General features: G+C 41.6%; 1 protein-coding gene across 4 annotated transcripts in view; it reads right to left on the reverse strand.

The window, feature by feature from the left end:
• Nucleotides 1–1143: 1143 nt before the first annotated feature.
• Nucleotides 1144–20676, reverse strand: part of RBM33 (RNA binding motif protein 33) — an 88122-nt gene continuing 68589 nt past the window's right edge. For 2 of the 4 annotated variants that reach the window (XM_081163495.1, XM_081163493.1), the window contains exons 16-19: nt 18704–18904; nt 17720–17908; nt 4660–4748; nt 1144–4056 (exon numbers count right to left, since the gene is read on the reverse strand). In XM_081163495.1, the coding sequence (XP_081019621.1) occupies nt 4008–4056; nt 4660–4748; nt 17720–17908; nt 18704–18904 (528 nt within the window). In that variant the 3' untranslated portion in view covers nt 1144–4007. Of the gene's footprint in view, nt 4057–4659; nt 4749–8749; nt 9395–10480; nt 10519–17548; nt 17909–18703; nt 18905–20676 lie in introns of those variants that run through there. The other 2 variants (XM_081163494.1, XM_081163492.1) reach the window with 2 other exon arrangements.

The following is a 20676-nucleotide window of genomic DNA, read 5'->3' on the forward strand; positions in this document are numbered from 1 at the left end:
GGCCACTTTGGGTACATGTTCCCATGGTAATGACACATGGTACCATGAAAGATCAGCTAAAAACAATGTGCTCCCTCTTGATTTCCCCATGTGGGGCTCATGATAGGAACAAACAACCAATAAAAAATGAAGGGGAAATGCCATCTCATGCCAATATTTCTCCACATAAATGATCGTATAGACTCACCCTAATTCTATTCATTAGTGATTGAGACTTGCCATATATTTTGCGGTATTATACCACCAACAGGCAAGGATTGGGACCCTGGGTCCTGCCAGATGTTGTTTGACTCCAACTCCCATTGGCCTCAGCCAGCATGGCTAATGGTGAGGGATGATGGGAGTTGTAGTCCAGCAACATATGGAGAAACAAAGATTCCTCATCCCTGACCAAGGGAATGGAAGTCAGAGGCCAGTTATTCCTCCTCCTTCTTTTTGGTCCGTGGGACATTAGAACTATTCAAAAAATCTATTGTGATGTGGGTTGTAGATTGCAGCAACATGTATTTTATATATTGTTCCCTAGCTAATTAAACTTTATGTTTAGCCTCTATAGTTCAAAGCCCGAGCATTAGGGGGGGAAACCGCTATTTATAAACTCACTTAAGTTGAGTATCTCTCCTTTATGCTCAACATTATAACAAAAACTCTTTTGATAGTTTGAAGGAGTGTTAAAACACAATACTGATACAGGGAGGATTGGTCAAGTTCCCATGACTTGTCTGCATCATGAGAATGAAGTAAACCACCTCCATTTCACAGTCTTGATAGAAACACTATTATCCAGCAGGTAAATATATTTCATAAATTAAGGTTACCAAACCTAAAAAGCTCCCTTGCCCAAATTAAAAACACACAAACCCCTGTAAAAACGACAGATACTGTATTTCACATTTAGCTTATTTACCGTATTGTTCATTGCTATAAAACCATAATTTCTATTCCAGTATCACATTGAAGTTGGCTGCACCTTTTTTATAAGCAAGGACATGAACTGAGGTATACTAGGAAATGTTGCAAATTTAAGTGAAAAGAAAAAAAAACGAGGGGAAAAAGTATTCCACTGATAGTATTCACTGGCTAAATATCCATTCCAGGTTTCTGAAAGTTTATGGACAAATAATACACAGGTCAGGATATATGTATTGACTTACTAGCATCTTTATAAAAAAAAAAGTTGAAGAGTTACACCAAAAAAACAACATTTATGGAACTTCTTCCACTCAACTTCGATAAGACAACAACACCCCCTTCCCCACCAAATAAGCTTTGATGTGGCTGAATTTGCAAGTGCAGGAAGAGCTTCATTTACATTTTGTTTAAAAGTCCCTTATTTACATAATACATTAAATGCAATTCTTGCATTTCACATCTTATTTCAAATGCATGATACAGAAAGAACAAGATAATGGTTGCAACAGATCTTCTACAAAAATTAAACTGGGGAAACATTGTACAAAGGACAGGGCCTCCTGTTCTTAACTGTGATTTTGCTTTTGTGGACAGCACGTCAAAAAACGGAAAAGGAAAGGGGGGAAAAAGAAAGAAAAGCCACCCTGTGATCCTGCCAACATATCTGGTTCCAAGTGAGCATTAATCAATCAAGATATATTATTACACTATCTTAATGATAATTCAGCCCAGAGGCTGGGTGCCTGCCACCCAGATCACAGGTTCTCCGCTGCTAGGGGAAAGAACTGTACGCTTCTCCCTCTTTCTATAACCAAACAGGAATGTTCCTGCGTGGAAATGCTGTGTGTGTGCACACACACGCACACTGCATTCACTATAGCCTGTAACAGATGATGTCAGACAAACGTGTCTACACTTTACTCAGACCAAAGCACAAACCACATTAAATGCCATACCACAGCCTATGGACAGAGAGGTTTGAAACCTGTAAACACTTGAACAACAAAACCTCACAATTTCCTTAAGCACAAGTCCCGTTGACACCAGCAGATCTGAACTGGAAGCTTAGGCACCATGAAATCCGCACATTTACAAAGCCAAACCAACGAAGTCTTGCTCACTATGGAGCTCAGCTCATTAAAGTTGCCCACATCCCAGGCAGTTCAACCACCACCTTGACCAATCCGTTGTTGTTTTTTTTGCCAAGTCTATTATTTGTTACTGAGAAGCTGTAGCTGCACAGTGGGATGAAGATCCAAGCTTTGTGAATAATTTTTAAATCATCCCTAAAAGGCAGGCTTAGCATCTGCACGAGGACCAGCACTGACTTGGGAGGTGAGTACAGTCCGTTCGGTTATGAACAATGCTTGATGCCTGTAAACCTTTGAAGCGCTCTTGAGCTGAGGGAAACTAAGCCATCCATCGCGAACTAAGACTAAGAAGCAAAAATGAAAGGCATAAGACAGCAAAGGAAAACAAAACTCACCCCCACAGCATGGCTCTCTGGAGCACTTCAGAAGGAGCAGGAGGGTGCTTACTAGCTAGTCATTAAAAACACAATTAAAATGATCCAACTTTTACTACCACATCACCCTAATAAAGCTACTCCTGCAATATTTCCAGAGGGGAAAGAAAGCAATTTTGCCATTAAACGACATGACAATATTTATAGCTCAACTGCTTCATCTTAATTCAGAATTCAGTTTTTAAAATCCTACCTCTATATAGAGTTTGGGTTTTTTTAAAAAACAAACCAGTTCATAATTTCACTTAAAATGCAAGCCTTAAATAGTATTTTTTAATGGTAATTCTTTCTCCTGCTCTAACGTTTTTATTCTAGCCAACAAGCACGCACGCACGGACGCACACACACAAAATGCTTGTAGTTGCTTTCTAATTACAGATTATTATCTGTAATTTTGCCATTCTGGCAGTTGCCTAATATATATATGAAAAATATTTCTAGAGGAAGCTCTCTCTCTCCCCAAAAGACATTGGGGTACAAAGGAGCTTTTGGTAACAAAAAGATCCCTTCCTTTGGAAGAAACAAGCAGGATACAATGAAAAAAGCTTTACTTCTTACATAAAACACAGTTTCCTTGAAGTCTGCACATAATTTTTAGACCATCCTGGCATCCCATGGAATAAAAAGTCTTTGTAAGTTCAACTTGTTCAATTCAACAGCCTCTGCCATTATGCAGTCTTTGCTGAAAATTATTATACCAAGAAAACCTCAAGGAAAGATGCTAATCAAAATAATGGTACCATTCAGAACAGCCTGCCAGGAATGAATCTTGTTTCGTTGAATACTACTACTAGTGTTATATTGAATGTAAACATGTACAGGTTCCCACCCCCACCCTGACATCCTGCAATCACCTTTGAAGGCAATTTAAGATATAATAAAAGAATGCTAATAGTCCTGCCTTTCAGATACTCTGGGAAGGAGAGACTTGTTAAGCCAGGAGAAGAAAAGGGGAAGGTTATTCCTACAAGGTGATGTTGGAAAGGGAAAAAGGTTGAGAACATGCACAGTACTCCATATTGTTGGCTTCACCTCACTGGGATTAAGAGCTTTCAAGAATGAACTCTTGGAAAAATACCAACAAATTACACAGCCCATGTTTTATTCTATCTACTTAGCTAAAAAAAAAAAATCCAGATAGGTATGGACACCATCTCATTCCAACACCCCACATGGAAGATAAGAGCAACCATTATCAAATATTCTTTGCTATGAAGAAGCATAAAAAAATTCAAAGTTAGTGTTCTTTCAATCTGAGTCACTGTGATCATATAGTACATTTCTCAAAAAAACACCTGTGTATGCACATTTGTGCACAAGGACACAAGACCTATAGCTCCATGTGTCAACACGGTAAAAGAAAGCCAATACAAAACTCTCCGTTTCTGGATCCTTGTTAACTCTAGCTTCCACAGCAACAAAGCTGCTGCTGTTTGTAGTGTCACAGAGTAGTCTGAAGTTTCAGGGGGGCACTGCAAAGCTGGCATTGGAGATCGCCAAGAGATCCTGTCTTGCGACTTCCTTCAAAGGAAGCTACATGTAGAAGAACAGACCAGTTGCGCTCAGCAGGTCACTCCACTATCAGTGCCACGTTGATGTGGGACAAATCTATCATATGCCTAAGAAGAAGGTCAACAGACAATGGTCAAGGAACTGGTTTTCTACAAAGAGCACAATAGCTTATACCATTAAGTGAAACTCAGGAACCTTACTTTCTGCACATTTTTATCACAAGTCCAAGAAGTGTTTCAGACATCACCATGTCAGTCTAATAATCCATGGTTTACTGAATGACATGCAAGCCAAGTCCTCCCTCCTTGCCCCCCATTTAGGCGCCTGACTTCAGGGCTTGTTAATCAAGTTTCCTCTGACATCCAAACAGGGAAACTGTGGTTTAAGTGCTGCTTGCACTATAGGTTTCCAGGCCATGACATCATGGGAAACTGGTTTAGCTGTGTGGAAGGCCCACAAAGAGGAGAAGAAACAGGGGATTAAATATTTGTTTGTGATCATAAGTGTAACATTAGAACAGCCCTACTGGATCAGACTAAAGGCCTACCTAATTCAGTATCCCGTGTCTCACAACAGACTATTGGAAGTTCCCAATGGCTTAAGTGAAACAATTCTCATCTCTTTAAGAAGACAAAAGGCTCTTGTATAGTGGTTTGAGTAGAATGCGTCTAGGATATTTTAGATATGGCAAAATTAGAATTAATATTTACCTGTGAAACTTCTGTTGAAATTTCAACGCATCAGAGGGCTCTTTAAATTTTGCTATGGCCTTCCGCTGTTGAGGAAGCATCTGTAAACTCTATGGAAGACAAGAAGAAAACCACTTTATATTGCTTGCCTTTTAAAAAGAACATCAGAGCTTTGAGTTATTTCCCTTCTCTACAAGGTGGAATCAGGCTGCTGCAAACATAAGAACATCATGGCTGGAATCTCACCATTTGCTAGTTAATTGAGAAATCCCATCCCTTATTCCTCTGGCCTACCCCTGGCAGTCCTAACATGCAGCAAAAATAGGCAATTGATAGAGGCCTTTGGCAGGAATTATCATATAAAGCAGGGATAGATATGTCAAAGGCACTGGTAGTCTCTAAAAATCTGATGCTGAAACTGAAGACCAGAGTCCCAACAAAAGCATGTTTACACATACCCAGGTTTCTTGCACATACACACTCAACAGCTTCTCATGCTAAGTTTAAAGGGTGTTCCTGAAGTTGTCCTGAATGTTGGTGACCTGTTGTGTTGCACGGGGTACTTGCAAAGAGGCAATTTAGAAGCCTTTGGATGCGGGTCTAAGGAATTGTACATTTTATGAGCTTTGCCCAGACTTGGATTCTCATCATTTGAAATACTTATGCAGTCAATCAAGCTTCTGGAATGGGAAGGGGACAGCTGTTTCAGAGAGAATCAGGGTAGATTCACACTACCCTACCCCCAACTTGCAGAGGCTGTTTAAATATATTATATAAAAAACAGTAAAATTAATGAATATAAAACAAACGAGGCCCAAAGGTATCATTTTATCTGCTGTTCTTGAAAAGAATAAACATACAGTTCTCCCCAAAGATGGACAGTTGGTGGTTTCCTTCAATGAACCTGAATTCAGTGGGTTTATCTAGCTGTTAGGAGAATAGCCCTGATTCTGTGGTACCAAATCAAAAAGTGGCTGTAAATTTTTGTGGACATAATCCAAGTGCATCCCAATCTGTTAATGGCTGTATTTAGAGTAGGCTGGATCTAAATACTAACCCCTCTTCTTTATAAAGAAACAGACTTAAGAAACCTCACATTTCCCCAAACTGGAGAAACACAGATACGCCATAGTGGAGGTTCAATTTTGGTGGAACCCCTACACCAGAGCTTTCCAAATTGTGTGTCGCGACACTTTAATGTGTCAGTTGCAGTGTGTAAGTGTGTCGCAGAAACACTCCCCATGCTCCTCCTGGGGCTGGAAAGGAGTTAGTTTAACCTCTGGTTTGCTAGTAAAACTGAATTACCACGTGGTGAAATGATGCTGGTCTAAAAATGTGTTACCAACATGAAACATTTGGAAAGCTCTGCCCTATACTACAGAACAATTAGCTGTATAATTAATCCTCCACCACTCAAATTATTCTAGATACCAGTTCTCCATCTTTCTGTGGAAAACTTGAAAGACAGCTACTGAAGAATTCTGCTAGTTTTGAAATCCGAGCTATCCATCTTGTAAGAATAGTCCTGATTCAGAAAGCTACTTACTTCAGAAAGCTAGTTATTACTATACAGTGGTACCTCGTGTTACAGACGGGTTCTGTTCCGGAGGCCCATCCGTAATGTGAAAAGCCTGCAACTCACAGTGCGATTTGGCGCTTCTACACATGCGTGAAGCGCGATTAAAGCTTCTGTGCATGTGGCGAAACCCAGAAGTAACCCATTCCGGTACTTCTGGGTTGCCAAGGGGCCCAAGACGGTAACACACAACCTGAAATGGATGTGACATGAGGTATGAATGTATTGTAAGTAGCAGACACAATATTGCTTGCATTAGCAGCAAGTCCTATGTCTTTGGAGGATGCATAGTGCTACTGTTTCAACCTTTTCCTTTGCTAATTTCAAGTTCTCAGAGGACACTGACAACCCATCAAAGTCAGGTAACCAATGGCTGCTTAGTTAACATGTTTAGAACCAGGCTAGTTGAACCAAAGACCAATTACTGCAAGTACTGTGGACATAAAACAGAGAGTGTGCACCTAGGCTTTAATACACAATGGCCAAAGCTGGACTACAAACATAAAAAGGCAGAAATCTTTAACACCCATCTTGAATACCAGTCTGGAAAGCAGCTATTTATTAACAGGACTACCTGCCATCAGTTGATTACAAGTTTATTACAAGAAGCAAACTATGACTCATAAAGTAACAGCAAAAAACTTACATAAATATTTGCATTTAAAAATAACTACCCATTTTTTTTTTTAAATCAGGGCTTGCAGAACTTGAAAAATAGTCATTACAGAAACACATTTGTTCCTTCAAATGGTGTGATTAATCACTGAGCATAATTTCTCTTTGCTGCTCAGAAATAATGAGGAATACTGGGCTAACAAAATTCCATTTTCAATTAACTTTCTTTGAGGTGGGCTTTCATACATGTAAAGGTAGATTTACAGGATTACTTTATGAAATAGGACACTGCAACTTGGTGTTTGAATGATCAGCTGGCCACTTGAATATTTGAAAACCACCACCACATTTCTAATATTGTGCGAAATAATCTTGAATGTCCATTTATTGCTAAATAATGATAGACAAACAGGGATGAAAACAATAGCTTTAGACATTCTAGTATTCAAGCAACAATTCAGGAAAACAGTGCAGCAAATAACCAGTTACACATATTAAGTGAAATAAAAACAATTGAATTTGCTTGTATTCTTTTGTACAGCGTCAAGAAAACTAGCTGAAGGCAATTGTTTTGGTAATGTGTGAATTCTGAACTGCTATCTTTAAACAAGTTCTGGACAATGACTGTGTTCCGGTGTAACAATAAAACATAATATAACATGACATGCATTAAGTGCTTCCCTCACCCCTCTTTCATCTGCAACGAACCAAGGTTTGTGCTATGTTCAAATTGGGAACTGTGATTAGTTTTAAATGCAGCTTTTCTGAACAAGCCAGGATTTTGAACCACAGTGTAGAAGTTGAATTGTTTCGTAAAACCATGGTTAAACAAACCACAGTTCTGTTCTGAACATAACAATAAACTGCAGGTACTGGAAAATGGAAGGCAATGCTTCCAATCTCCTCACAGCCGCCTTGCAGAAGGAGAAGGGATGGCATGAGAACCGTTCATGTGGCAACAAACCATAGTTTAGTGTTATGTCAGAACACATCCATTCTCTCTAAATATGCATTTCTGCTGAGTTCAGAGAGCAAGTGACAGCGTTATGGAGTGAAAAGAAACCGGTCAATTAGTTGTTCATTATCTGAAATGTCTGCTCCCAATGGGCAAAATTCCTACAGGATGAACTGATGTTCCAGAAGGTGAATGACATGTAAAGATATTTCAGTTCACACTGCAATTATATCAACTTCTAAAGCTCCTCCCAAGTGGTTCTAACAGCTCTTCCTGATGCTGGCTACAGAGTGCTTGTTTTAACTCTTAACACGATACAGAAATGTTTATTTTCCCCATTGAAAGTAAATTGGTCCTGAGAGACAAGGTGGGTTTTTTGTTTTTTTACACAACCAACACTCATTTCTACCTGAACACTTCTGGAATGAATACAAGTTTCTTTATGAACCCATTCATAAAGAAATGATCACACATTTTCATGGGAATCCAAAACATGGAAATCACTATCAAGAATGAGTGTGTGAAAAGAACATGTAATCTGTGACCTAAATACATATCATAAGAAAAATTAAAAAATTGAACACAAATACCAGCAGTATCCATTGGTCTTCATAGATAAAAGAAAAATGCCTTTCATCTTATTAGGATTTTTTTAAAGATCTTAAGTAATAAATTTAACAAAGGCCAACTTTATATCTGAATAAGGCTTCTGAAGCTTGCCATGAAACCTCACAGGAAGTTTAATGAACACAAAACAAACCGAAACCTACTTTAAAAAAAACCAACAACTCTTAGACACCCACTTTAGCTTAGCAACTCTGGTAGAGGGGTTCTCTTAACATCCTTATAAAATGTATTGGTGGTCCTTGTGTTCCTTTATGTAACAAAAAATAGTCTGCAGCTTGAAGACTGCAACAAAGCTTCTTCTTATTATTATTTAAATGAACACCTCCCAATCATGGCACTTTTATAGCAAGCACTGTTTAATCTTAAATTTTTACAACAGGAACCCGAGTAAACAAAGTTGTGGGGTTCGGCATCATGACTTAAGCTGGGCAGGAAATCTCAGCAAGAACTTGTGGCAAACAGATCGTGGGGGGCAAAAAATGTCTCCTCAAGTCTGCACTCTTTCACCCCCCTACCCTTTTTTTCCGGGTATGTGCCCCATTTTTAACAGCAGGAACACTATTCAGTCTGCCAGGTCATTTCCCCACTGCCAACATATAACTAGGTGAATGAAATTCTTTGTAAAGTCAATGTTCGCCACTGTGCACTGAGTTAAAAAACATGCTTACAAAAACAAAAGTCAAAGTATCTAGGTTGGGATTTTGTCTCCCACAGAACAGTCACTTATGGTGGAGAATTCCTTCTTCTCCCTGAAGAGAATGGCATGCTTAAAGGTCCATATAAGTCAACAGGAGGGACAAGTAACCATAGGAGGTCATTTCCCCGTCAGCGACATGCAGCAATTCCTCCTGTGTCAACTGGTGCTCTCCCCTCTCCTGAAACTTCTTCGGCCCTGCTGCTAATAACTGATTCTCACAACCAAGTTAGGTGTCTCTCTCTCAACTACCGCAGGACATCCTCCCAGTGCTTTAGCCTCCAGCCTCCTGTGACAGCCAATTGAGGGAGAAAAGAAGAAGCTGTATTTAGCTGTTGCGCCATTTTTCAAGTCAACATTCTATATAAAACTCTCTGTGCAGACAGAGCTGGTGATATGGATTAAACCAGGGGTGAAGAACCTCCGATTGGGGCAGGCCAAGTGTGGTGGTCAAACCTATCTGGCCACTGGGGCTCTCCTCCAACAAACCGCATTAATTCATAGTCAACCCAGGGCCACTTTGCGCAAAACCGCTTTGCACAAAACCACCCCAAAATCAGAGAGCCAAGCTGAGTGTACAGTGGCACATACTTCCATGTTTTGAGTGCCTGGGGTCTCAGGAGGGGGAAAGATAAGTCCTAGCCTTGGGGCTGCTGGAGGGCATGGGGGAGCCAAGTGTGTAAGCTAGCCATCCCACTCAATTCTGGATCTGTTTTGTTCAACGATGGTATCCAAACACTTTAAGGGGAGCGGCCAGTAAATTTTCACTTTGGGCTCCCTGCCTGTTCCAACTCATGATCATTGCACCATACTGCCCATTGTGTTAATTATTTGGCGTTTTTAATTAGCTATGCCAAGTTTCTCAATGACATTAGCTAACAAGACTTAGAATGGTTTCCAAGTCACAGGCTGAAGTGTTTAGTGCTAAGCACTTCTGATAAGAAATATATTATTCTTTCAGATTTTTGTTTAAAGCTCATTCATTGTTAAGTGAACATTTGATTCCTTGCACAGATTCTCTCTCTTGCTGCCTGAAGGAACGTTCTTTTTCTTAAAGGACTGTGTTCTCTTTGTACGTTTTGAGCTTTGTTTTAAACAGTGCAACTTGCACAAACAATGTTTATTTTCTTTATTTTAACTCAAGTCTCCTTATGATTTAAAGGAAGAGTATACCATATCAATTTCTTTTTAACAATCATTTATTACTTTCTTTCCCAGGAGACTCTGCTGTGAGTTCCTGTGGTCATAAGCCTGGCAAATTCAAACAGGAAAATTATTAATATTTTGAGTAAAATGCTTCGTTTTGCATGAAGAAGAAATTAAGATAAACTTCTTATACTAAGTAACTTGATCCAACTATCAGCTAATAACTTACTGGACCAGCGTCTGCTTTGGGGCTTCCAAATACAGGTGCTAGGAAAACACATAAAATGGAGTTAAGTCTGCATAGCTTGGTTACATTATTATAGACTGTTCAAATTCCACTTGTGGAATACGGTAATAGAAGCATCATTTTAACCTTCAAGCACTAACCAAAATAGTTGTTCTTCTAGCATTCCATAGAATACAGAGATGTATTTTGTATATATAGCACTGTGTTTCAAAATGACTCCACAAGAGTCACTGGTGTAGGTTTCAACTACCCATGAATTGCACACTTCCCTTCAAAGCGTTCTCTCCTAAAGTTTCTTTTCAGCTTTAAGTATTTGTGTACATCTTTTTAGCAGAAACCTCCATTTATAAAGCCAGTTTCAAACATTCGTTCACACACTAGCACGGCCAGCCAACTTTGGCTTTCAGCGGCTTGGGGTCATCATGGGCATGGAGCTGGTCAGCCCTATTTTGTTGGCAACCGTCTGCCTCAGGAGACTTTAGGCATAAAGTCAAATAGCTGGAGAGTTACAGTGCCTGCTGTGGCTGTAGAGACCAATATAGGAGAGACATGTTTTATTGCAGGTGGCACAAATGAAGGCGTCTGGTTTTGCTGCTATGGGTGCAGCGTGGAGTTTCACTGGTCAGCCTTAAGACCAATGGTATTCACCTCTTCACTCTCCCTGTTTGTTGAACTTGCAACCTTTTCATGGAAAGCATGTGTTCTACCACCGAGCTATAACCCCTCCTGATACAGGATTGCCTGACCCTGACTGAGAAGGATCCAGCAACGGGCCTGTGCACGGATCCAGAAATTTCTGCATTGTAAAGTCTTCCCTCCTCATGTCCACAGAATAATGAAGAATATCCTGCTGTAGTGTGACACAATGGAAGGGCAGAGCAATGCAGATAGGAGCTGGCTTGAGTCTCAAAGCAGGCAACACCCATGGTTTCTATGGTTTCCCCTGCACCAGCCACACTGGAAGAAGGTTGGTTGTTGGCAGCATTTCTAGTGGAGGGCTGCACTCCAGCAACTATACTAGGCATCCAGAAAAGGCTGGAGTGCATATCTGGGGAAAGAGACGCCCTCTGTTAAGCCAAGGAAATTGGAGGCCACATTCTCTCCTCTGCCTGTTAGTCCTGCCCACCTCTGCTGTCTCTTTCCACCTTGGTAGATCTACCATTCTTCCAAAGCCCCACTCTGTCCTTTTTAAAAACAACAACTATTTATTAATTTTCAAAAAGCAAAATTTTAAAAAGCCACAACAATATAAAAACAGTATAAAACAAAACAAATCAATCATAGCAATTCAGATCACAAATCTTAACTCGATTGACTTCCCTCCAGTCCCCCTCTTGGTTCCATTGTATTAGCTTATTCATGCACGTTCCTAGAGCCTTATATTCTTAATAATCCAATCTTAAAACCTTAAAAGCCCCACTCTGTCCTGGTCTTCTGTTGAAGGCAAAGAACAAGGGATCGCTCCCCCCCACCCCCAGCTTCTGTCCAAGAATACAAAACAAAAGTTCCACACACCAAATTACCCCCAGTCATTCTTTCTATCATATTCAGGAGCTGATTTCAAAGAAAGGCAGAGGGAGAGTTCTTGTAAGGGCTGGAATGGACTTCTGTGGAAGTTTGGATTTTGCTTACTGTGTCAGGAGTGTGTGCAGGAGCCAGGCCCTCTGACCAGTAGGACTTTGCAGGACTGGGGCCTTCCTAAGTTTGTTCTGAAGAGGCAAGGCGTGGCCGCACAGGTGAGGCCGATTGGTAACTCACAGCACCTGGTGGCAAAAGCCAGGAAGGGATCTAAGGTCAGCATTTCCCTTTGGCCTTTTGCCACAGCAACACGTTTCCTGCCTTGCTGCGTTTGGCTCCTTGCTTCTTGATCCTTGGACCCTTGACTTTGTGACTCCTTGATTCCTGACCCTCGGACCCTTGGCTTCTTGACTCCCGGCTTCTGGCCTCTCCTTCCTGCTCCCACCCCGCCATCTTGTCCTCAGCTGGGACTTCTACTGCCTGTGAACCAGACTGTGACATACTGGTCTTTTGTTCAGGTACTGAATATTCCTGCTGGACTGAGCACAAACCTTGTGTCGGAGTGGGGCAAAAATAGAGTCCACCAATACATGGGAATTGTGTTTTTATCTTGTATTTTTATACTGTGAACCACCCAGAGATCTGCAGATGAAGGGTGGTATACAAATTTATTTAATTAACAAACAACCAGTGCTGGGGGGGGGGTGATGGAGATGAGGCAATCTGTGTTTGTTCCAGGCAGCCTGCAAGGGAGCTAGGAACCGTTTTTCCATTTCTAAAAAGTAAGGTGTAAAGACTCAGGTTTGTAGGGATGCCAGGCCACTTGTTGTGTAGCCCCTTTTCCACTTGGGTAGGAGGTGTCGGGCTACACTCTGCATGTAGTCAGAAGCACTTTTTGTATATTTCAGTTGGACAGGACCAGCTGGGTTATTTGTGGATTGCACTCTCAACTGCAACCAGTTTACTCCTAGCTCAATGCATTCTGGAAACCAAAGGATAAAATGCAGGAGATGACAAGGCACTCAGCATCACCAGAATTCACCACCCCAAACTTCTATTCCTGCAATAGACTTATTTATCTGAAGCATTTTTACTAAGCACTTGCACCAAGAAAAGGCTTTCAGGGCGGATATGATACTCCCCACCGTCGAGTTTAGAATCTATAAGCCGCTACACAAAAGGAAAAGATTTGGAGGGAGTAGGGTAAAAAGAAAAGTCAAGTACTGCGATACCTCGGGTTACATACGCTTCAGGTTACATATGCTTCAGGTTACACACTCCACTAACCCAGAAATAGTGCTTCAGGTTAAGAACTTTGCTTCAGGATAAGAACAGAAATCAGGCTTCGGTGGCGCGGCAGCAGCAGGAGGCCCCATTAGCTAAAGTGGTGCTTCAGGTTAAGGACAGTTTCAGGTTAAGAACGGACCTCCGGAACGAATTAAGTACTTAACCCAATGTACCACTGTACTAGTTTTTAGTTACAAAGTTCTTTAACGACCAACTGGAATGGGAATAGTTAGGAACAGAGGTTAAGAGTCTAACATATAGCTGATGTGGAAAGCAGCTATAAAAACATGGCTACACCAACTCAGAATTAAAATCTGTCTCTGGCAAAATAGGAAAGGCAGAAACACACAAGAATTTTGTGTGTGTAAGTAAAACATGCAGGGACTCTTCGCTGTTGCACAGAATACAAAGAAATGTAGACGTCTCCAAAGTAAGGTTGTTCATCAGTTCATATGCAATCTTATTCTCATGCCAACCTAAGGTTCCCTGCAACATGTGATGGTACATCAATTTTGATCCAAACCCATTTTTAATTTACAAGCTACTCGCTTTAAAACAAACAATCCTTACATTACCCTAAGTGAGCACTAGGTTGTGCCATCACTCTAAGAATGCCAAGTGGGACACATTGAAAAAGGCACAGTCACTTTTTCTCCCCTTCCTCAAGCCACAAGGAGTCACCTTTAATTACATTCTTAAAGGACACCTGTCATGTTAAAAACATCTTTCTCTTTAAACACACTTCAACACAAAGTTTGCAAAAATAACTAAGCTAATACAAATAACTAATACAAAGAATCAATGATTAATGAATCAATATATGATGGTGTCGCGTATTCTCTGCTCTAGCATGTCATATTAAGCATTATATTATTATTTTAGGGAGTGAAAAGGTGGAATATTTAACATGAAACTGGACCGCCACCTTTACAAAGCAAGTTTTATAACTGTATGTGGGGGGGGGGGGACTGTTTCCAAAGAATGGAGGAGTGGTTTTCACAAGCATGACACTGTGATGATAACCTGTTAATATTCCCTGGCAGTGCTGCTGCAAAGAGCTGTCAGCCTTGAATTCCAGGAATTCATTTGAACATATAAATGGCCAACAGGTAACTAACATTTCAGAGCAGAGGAACCTTCCCCAACCTGGTCACTCTCAGGTATTTGGGCTCCAATTCCCATCAGACTCAGCTGGTGCTAGTTGGGCTGATGGGAGGGAGTTGCAGTTCAAAAGGCTTGAAAGTATCTGGTTGGGGAAGGCTGGGGTGGAGTTTACTGAGTCGGCACAACACTGCAACAACAGGCTGCTATGCCAGTACAGTGGTGCCCCGCAAGATGAATGCCTTGCAAGACGGAAAACTCGCTAGACGAAAGAGTTTTCCGTTTTGGAGGTGCTTTGCAAAACAAATCTCCTATGGGCTTGCTTCGCAAGACGAAAATGTCTTGCGAGTTCCTGCAGGGGTTTTTTCCTCCCCCCCCCTTTTTCTAAGCCGCTAAAAGCCGCTAATAGCGCTAATCCGCTAATCCGTCAATGGGCTTGCTTCGCAAGACGAAAAAACCGCTAGACGAAGAGAATCACAGAACGGATTCTTTTCGTCTTGCGACGCACCACTGTACTCATCTTTCGGATTAAGGTGGAGAGGCTCAAGAAATCTTTAAATGGATGGTCCATGAGAACCTACCAATTCACACTGGTAGAAGGGGAACAGTCATATTACCTCAACATTATAAGGAGTTTAGTACACAGCAGAGGATTCTGAGAGTAGTAGCAGATTATTTCCCTAGGGCAAAACCATGTGATTTGAAAAAATCTATCCAGACACTCTGCATTATAAACTGCACTGCACTGATAGTGTTAAATGTGCAGACACTATGAACTGGTGAACTCATTCATTGGTGTGGGGAATATGTGGTCCCCTAAGTGTTGCTGTACTATAACTTCCATCATTACTGACCACTGGTGTATGGGAAATGGTTACCCTTCCTGCCTCTGTTCCTTCCCCCTCCCTTGCAGCTGTTAAGTTTTTGAAGGTGTGAGAACCTTCTCTGATGTCCTAATAAGTTGGGAGGAGGTGAAGACCCACACACAGCTGCCTTAATCAGTCTGGGAGGAAATTGTTATTGGAAAGTGAGGCATGGTTTGGGCAGTTTTTTGGGGGAAGTTCATGCCGCAGGGCTGTGCAAACTGAGGCTACCTGGCATCACTCCTGGGGGAGTGCCGCAGGGCTGTGCAAACTGAGGCTACCTGGGGGAGTCACTTCGCCAATTCTTGAGGACTTCCAAGTGGCAGATAGAAGCGCATGCCTGGTATGTATATATTGCTTGCTGTTTAGGAATGAAATCATCTTCTCACCCACTTTTGTTTTGTATCGCTTCTGAATCTCTTCTAAAAGAACCACCCTGCATTTGGCAAGACAGCTGGTCATGTTTGCTGTGCCTGATGGGAGTGGAGTCCAAACAATACTGGAGGGCCAGAGGTTCCCCATTCTGGTTTTCTGCCCGTACTTTCCTCCATCACAATGCAAACTTGATATATTACCTTAAGTCGACTCTCCTAAATACACTTACCTTTGAATAGTCCCATTTAATTCACTGAAAAATGTTTCTGAGTAGACATGCATAGGATCACAATGTAAATTGTGCAAAGTTGTGCAAAAGGCCATAACAAAGCTTACCACAAAAAGAAAAAGCTGTATGGATTGATCATGTTCCCAGTGGGTTTCAAAAATATTTTTTAAAGGGGAAGCTGTTTGTATTTTGAAATGCATTGTTGGAATCTGTAACTGTGCTGGAGTACAAGTTATTTTATTATCCCTCTACCAAAAACCTTGATGAGGTTTGGGAGAATTTTTCATCTGGCAGCAAAGGAACCTCTATAGGGTTGAGAAAGAAGGTACAAACCATGGCAACTATTCGGGGTGTGAATCAGCCCTATGTACTTCCTGAGGAGTGTACAAGGTGAACGAAGATTATTTGGGTGATGCTTTCACAATCCTGAGGCAGAATGCCATTAACAAGGTATCAGGAGTGGGTGATCACAACTGCAAATTGAAGCATTTTCCATTGCAACAAAATGCGAAGTGTAACGCCTCAGAACTACAGAGCTGGCCCTTTCTATCCAACTATATTCTGTAAGGAACACTCCTAATCTCCTGGTATCAACCAGGGCTGCTACCTGGGTTTGAAGATTGAGGAAGATGCGGAAAATTTCTCCCCACCCCTCCTGATTTGGGGGGGTGGGAGCAAAAAAAAAAAAAAAGGCTGTGCTGTTTTTCTTCCCTCCCAAAAACTCTGATGATAGAGTGCAACAAAGCAGCTCCTCCTTAATTCCCTTGCTTCCTTGGATGGCCAAGTGGGTAGCCAGCTAGCACATCTTGCTCAGTCCACAGACAAGGAAGGGGAGAATAAGAAGTTGCTGCTCTCGTACACTACACCATAAGGTTGGAAAAACCCTCCTCCTCGATGAAACAATCTGAACATACACCCCACCCTGCAAAATACTGACCAAATGCTCTGCTCCCAATTCCACTTGCAACTGTGGAAGGCACAACCAAATTCTCCATTCCCCAATCTGACCTTGGGAAGAATACCTTTCCGGGGAGACAATATGACTACCAGCGAGATGCAGAGTGGGAATAAAATGGAGGGGGTGGAGGGACATTTTCTTCAGTAAAGGGAATTCTGACTTTACTGAAAGCAGGACCCAGCCTTGTGCTCTTCTTTCCTGCTCCCCTCATGGCATGTAGGTGAGCATCTGATCTTGAAGATCCCTTGCAGGATCGTCTTCAGCCCTCCCTGATGAAACTACTTTCTTTAGCAATTTCAGTGTCCGTGCTTAGAGGATATGCTGCAAATCAAACAACAGGACTCGCCTGGTTTGGGTGTGGTGGGGAAGTGGTAAAACCTAAGTACCACTTATGACCTATCCACATGTGGGCGTGAGGGAAGAAGTCATATCCAAAAAGCTTATTGTTAATGCTCAATCTTGCTCATGATAAACACTGGAGTTAGTAAAGCAGCAGAGTCCACCATCAGCCAAAAGATGTGTTATCTAACTGAACACTTTTCCCTCTTAAAAGACTATTTTCTCTGTACTTTTTGAGGACACAGCATTTTCCTGCGAGTACGATGAACCCTTAGCAAGAGCAGGTCTGGAACAACCATGAAAGGCATTTGTGTGACACTGCATTGAGATGAACGACACTCTGTACTTGCTGCATCACAGTTGAGATCATTCTTTTATCTAGAAGCCTTTTCCTTTCAGACACACTGGGTGGGGGGGGGGAGGGGAGGCATCTTTAAATATATGTAATTAACTGCTAAAAGCCTCCTCCTCCTCGTCCTCCCATCAAAGACATTGAGCTTTGTAAGATGAAAGATTTCTGGCACAAGTAACACAAGCCCAGGGTGATTTACCTGAATAGGTCCTACCGACATCAGCAGGTTTTTCAGTTGGACATCCGTGGTTGATGAAGAAAGCCCTTCAACTGACACAATGCAGGGCTGTGGTTTGCACTCTACCACTCGCAGATTCTGTTTATTTGGCATCAAGCGTCCTCGGCCCATCTGGCCCGCAATGCCTCTGCCTCTCCCGTGCGTAATGACCTGCCAAGAACAAAAGTAAGCTGCATTCTTTCTATTTACTTGCTTTCGCCTAACTGAATCTGACAGGTAACGCGCAAGTTAGTAATTCACTTAGAAGGAGATGATGAAAGCGGAGACCGATTAAAAGGTGTCATGTTGCTGTTGGCAAATTTTATACACACAAGCTTGTTCGCTGGACTGACAGCCGAACGGTTCAGACTCCCTGCGTGCTATAAATGTGCAAATATGGAGACATGTCAATGTAACAAGGATTTCCTCTCTGGGGGGAAGCAACAGCACCAGAAAGGTTATGCCACCGTTTCCCTTAAGAGCTGGAAATGGGGGTTTGCCGTAGCAGTTTTCATTCGCCTCCCTGGCCTTCTGATTTCCAGGGGCGTCGTCAGCTCTCCAAATTCAGAGCTTGAAAAGCTTAGCTAGTCTGCAAGACAAGTCCAATGCTAAGAGGGCAACACCCTGAAGCACAAAACGGCAACAAAGTTCTATAGGTTTGCACAGCAAGAGAAAGTGAGCTCTCTGTTAACATGATGGGTGCTCATTGTGGTGGAGATCATGTTAAGTTCTCCTTAGAAACACCATGCAGATTGAGACAGTTTCAGGTGATAAGTCTACTTTAACGCTAAAATGACAATACAAAAAAGTTGCAAATACTTGACACACCAACTCTCTCTTCACTCCTTCTCTAGCAGCTGGCATGTTTTAACTGGTTCAGCATCTGAATAACCGTGGGAATTCATTCCTGGCTATTCTTTCAAACAAATTACAAAGGTGATTTTAATACAAATTGTGAACCCATACCTTCTTTGCCTGATGTATCCCCGGGATGCTTTTCAGCCCCTGGGGAAGTGAGTGGATCTGTGCCAGCTGGTGCTGATGTGGTTGCTGTATTGTTCCTTTTGTCAACGTGACCTTCCGCACAGGCTGGTGTCTTTGATCCAGGGGCTGCTGTAGCCGGTGATGTGGCAGGTCGGAGTGAGAAAAGCCAACGTTCTCACCACCCTGTGGGAAACAACACCACACCGGTTCAGGATCCACAAAATGCAGCACACCTTTTCTGCAAAGCTGCTACAGCGCCGAGTGTGATTAGTCTGCACAGGTACCATATTCTGCTAAAAACAGAAACTTCCTCGAAATTTTGGGTTATGCCGAGTGGAAACAGAATTATGAAATGGGGAGTTGGCAAAAAGCCCCACCCCCACCCCCAGCATGATGACAGGTTACTAGCTACAATGGAGAGAGTCTATGCAAATGTTCTTCTACATGTACAAATGAATCAAAGCCTAATATATGAGAACATCTAAGCCAGGGATGTCCAACAGGTCGATCGCGATCTACTGGTAGATCCCCGGGAGGCTTTGGTAGATTGTGGTCGATCACTGGTTCCCTTTCCTCAGTTAAAAATATATTTGTGCCCCACCCCCTCGCCCCACCCTCCATTGTTGCCTGAGCTTCAGAACGGAAGACAGAGCTTTTGCCATGAGGCTGATTGTTTCCTTGGTGATTTTTTAGTGAGTGACTTTTCCCCTTTCCCCCTAAAAAAAGCTCATCAACTTTGACCTGAACCCCCCCCCAAAAAAGGGGTAGATCACTGCCCATGTTTTATTCTGTGAGTAGATCGCAGTCTCTTAGGAGTTGACCATCCCTGATCTAAGCTGTGACTTGCATGGGTAAAACAGAATCACATCCACATTCCAGATTAGTTTGATGACAGTGGGGGCTGCCTACTGCATGCTCCTTGGGCTATATTCCTCTATCTAGGCTTATAGTTGCTTTCTCTGGGTAACACTCGCCAATTTTAGGTTCCCAAATGCAAAAGGGGACATTTAAAATTTAAAAAGGTAGTTATGATTAAAGGTACAATGCTGAGGAAAGAAATCATGTTGGCATGTATTTATGGTTCACATAATTCACTTGGGAAAGTTAGTAAAAAATTTGCTGCTCTGTTAGGTGAATTCTGTAAAGGAGAAATAATTATGGCAGAAAATTATATTTACCAAAAAAAAAATCAAATGAGTATCAGGGCGGAAAACCTAGAAGCCCCACTTACAATACCAGAAGGCTGAAAATTAATTAATTAAAAATGGCAAATTTCCTAGCCCAGATGGTTTATCTGCTGAGTATTATAACTCTACCATTCTGATATATATAAATACTGATCAGACTGAGGGATTTTGTGTGGGGTTTTTTGGAGAAACAATAAATTTTTGAGAAACAATAAAATATCTACCATCATATAAAGGTCAATCAGTATGAGAGAGCTCAAGAACCTAAAGTCTATATTGTTATTTCTAAGTGGCAAAAGGGGATTTGATAGACTAGAGTGGTGATATCTGTTAAGAGAGTTTGAATTGTTTTAACCTGGGTAGAAATTTCAGATCCTGATTCAACTTCTGTATCAAAAACTGACAGCACAAGGGCAGCTTATCTCTTGGGTCAATTTTTACCATCTACAGCAGGAATGGGGAACTTTTTTTTGCTCCACAGGCCAAATCCTTATCAGAACTAGACTTGCAGGCCAAATCTGCATTGTTCTAGGAGGGTGTTGGTTATGGTATGTATTTTATATTACAAAATGTAAATTTATTTGTGTTATATATTTATAAGTTAAGATAAATATATGTAATCCTAAATAAGTTCCACCCCACCCCCAAAAAGAAAAGAAAATATTGCTTTAAAAAAGAAAGAAAGCAATTTAAGATTAAGTGGGCTGTAGTGTTTTTCCTATAAGGAAAGACTAAAAGCTTTTGCGACTTTTTAGTTTACAAAAGGTG

This window comes from Podarcis bocagei (genome assembly GCF_964188305.1).
Source record: "Podarcis bocagei genome assembly, chromosome: 12".
Taxonomy (NCBI): domain Eukaryota; kingdom Metazoa; phylum Chordata; class Lepidosauria; order Squamata; family Lacertidae; genus Podarcis; species Podarcis bocagei.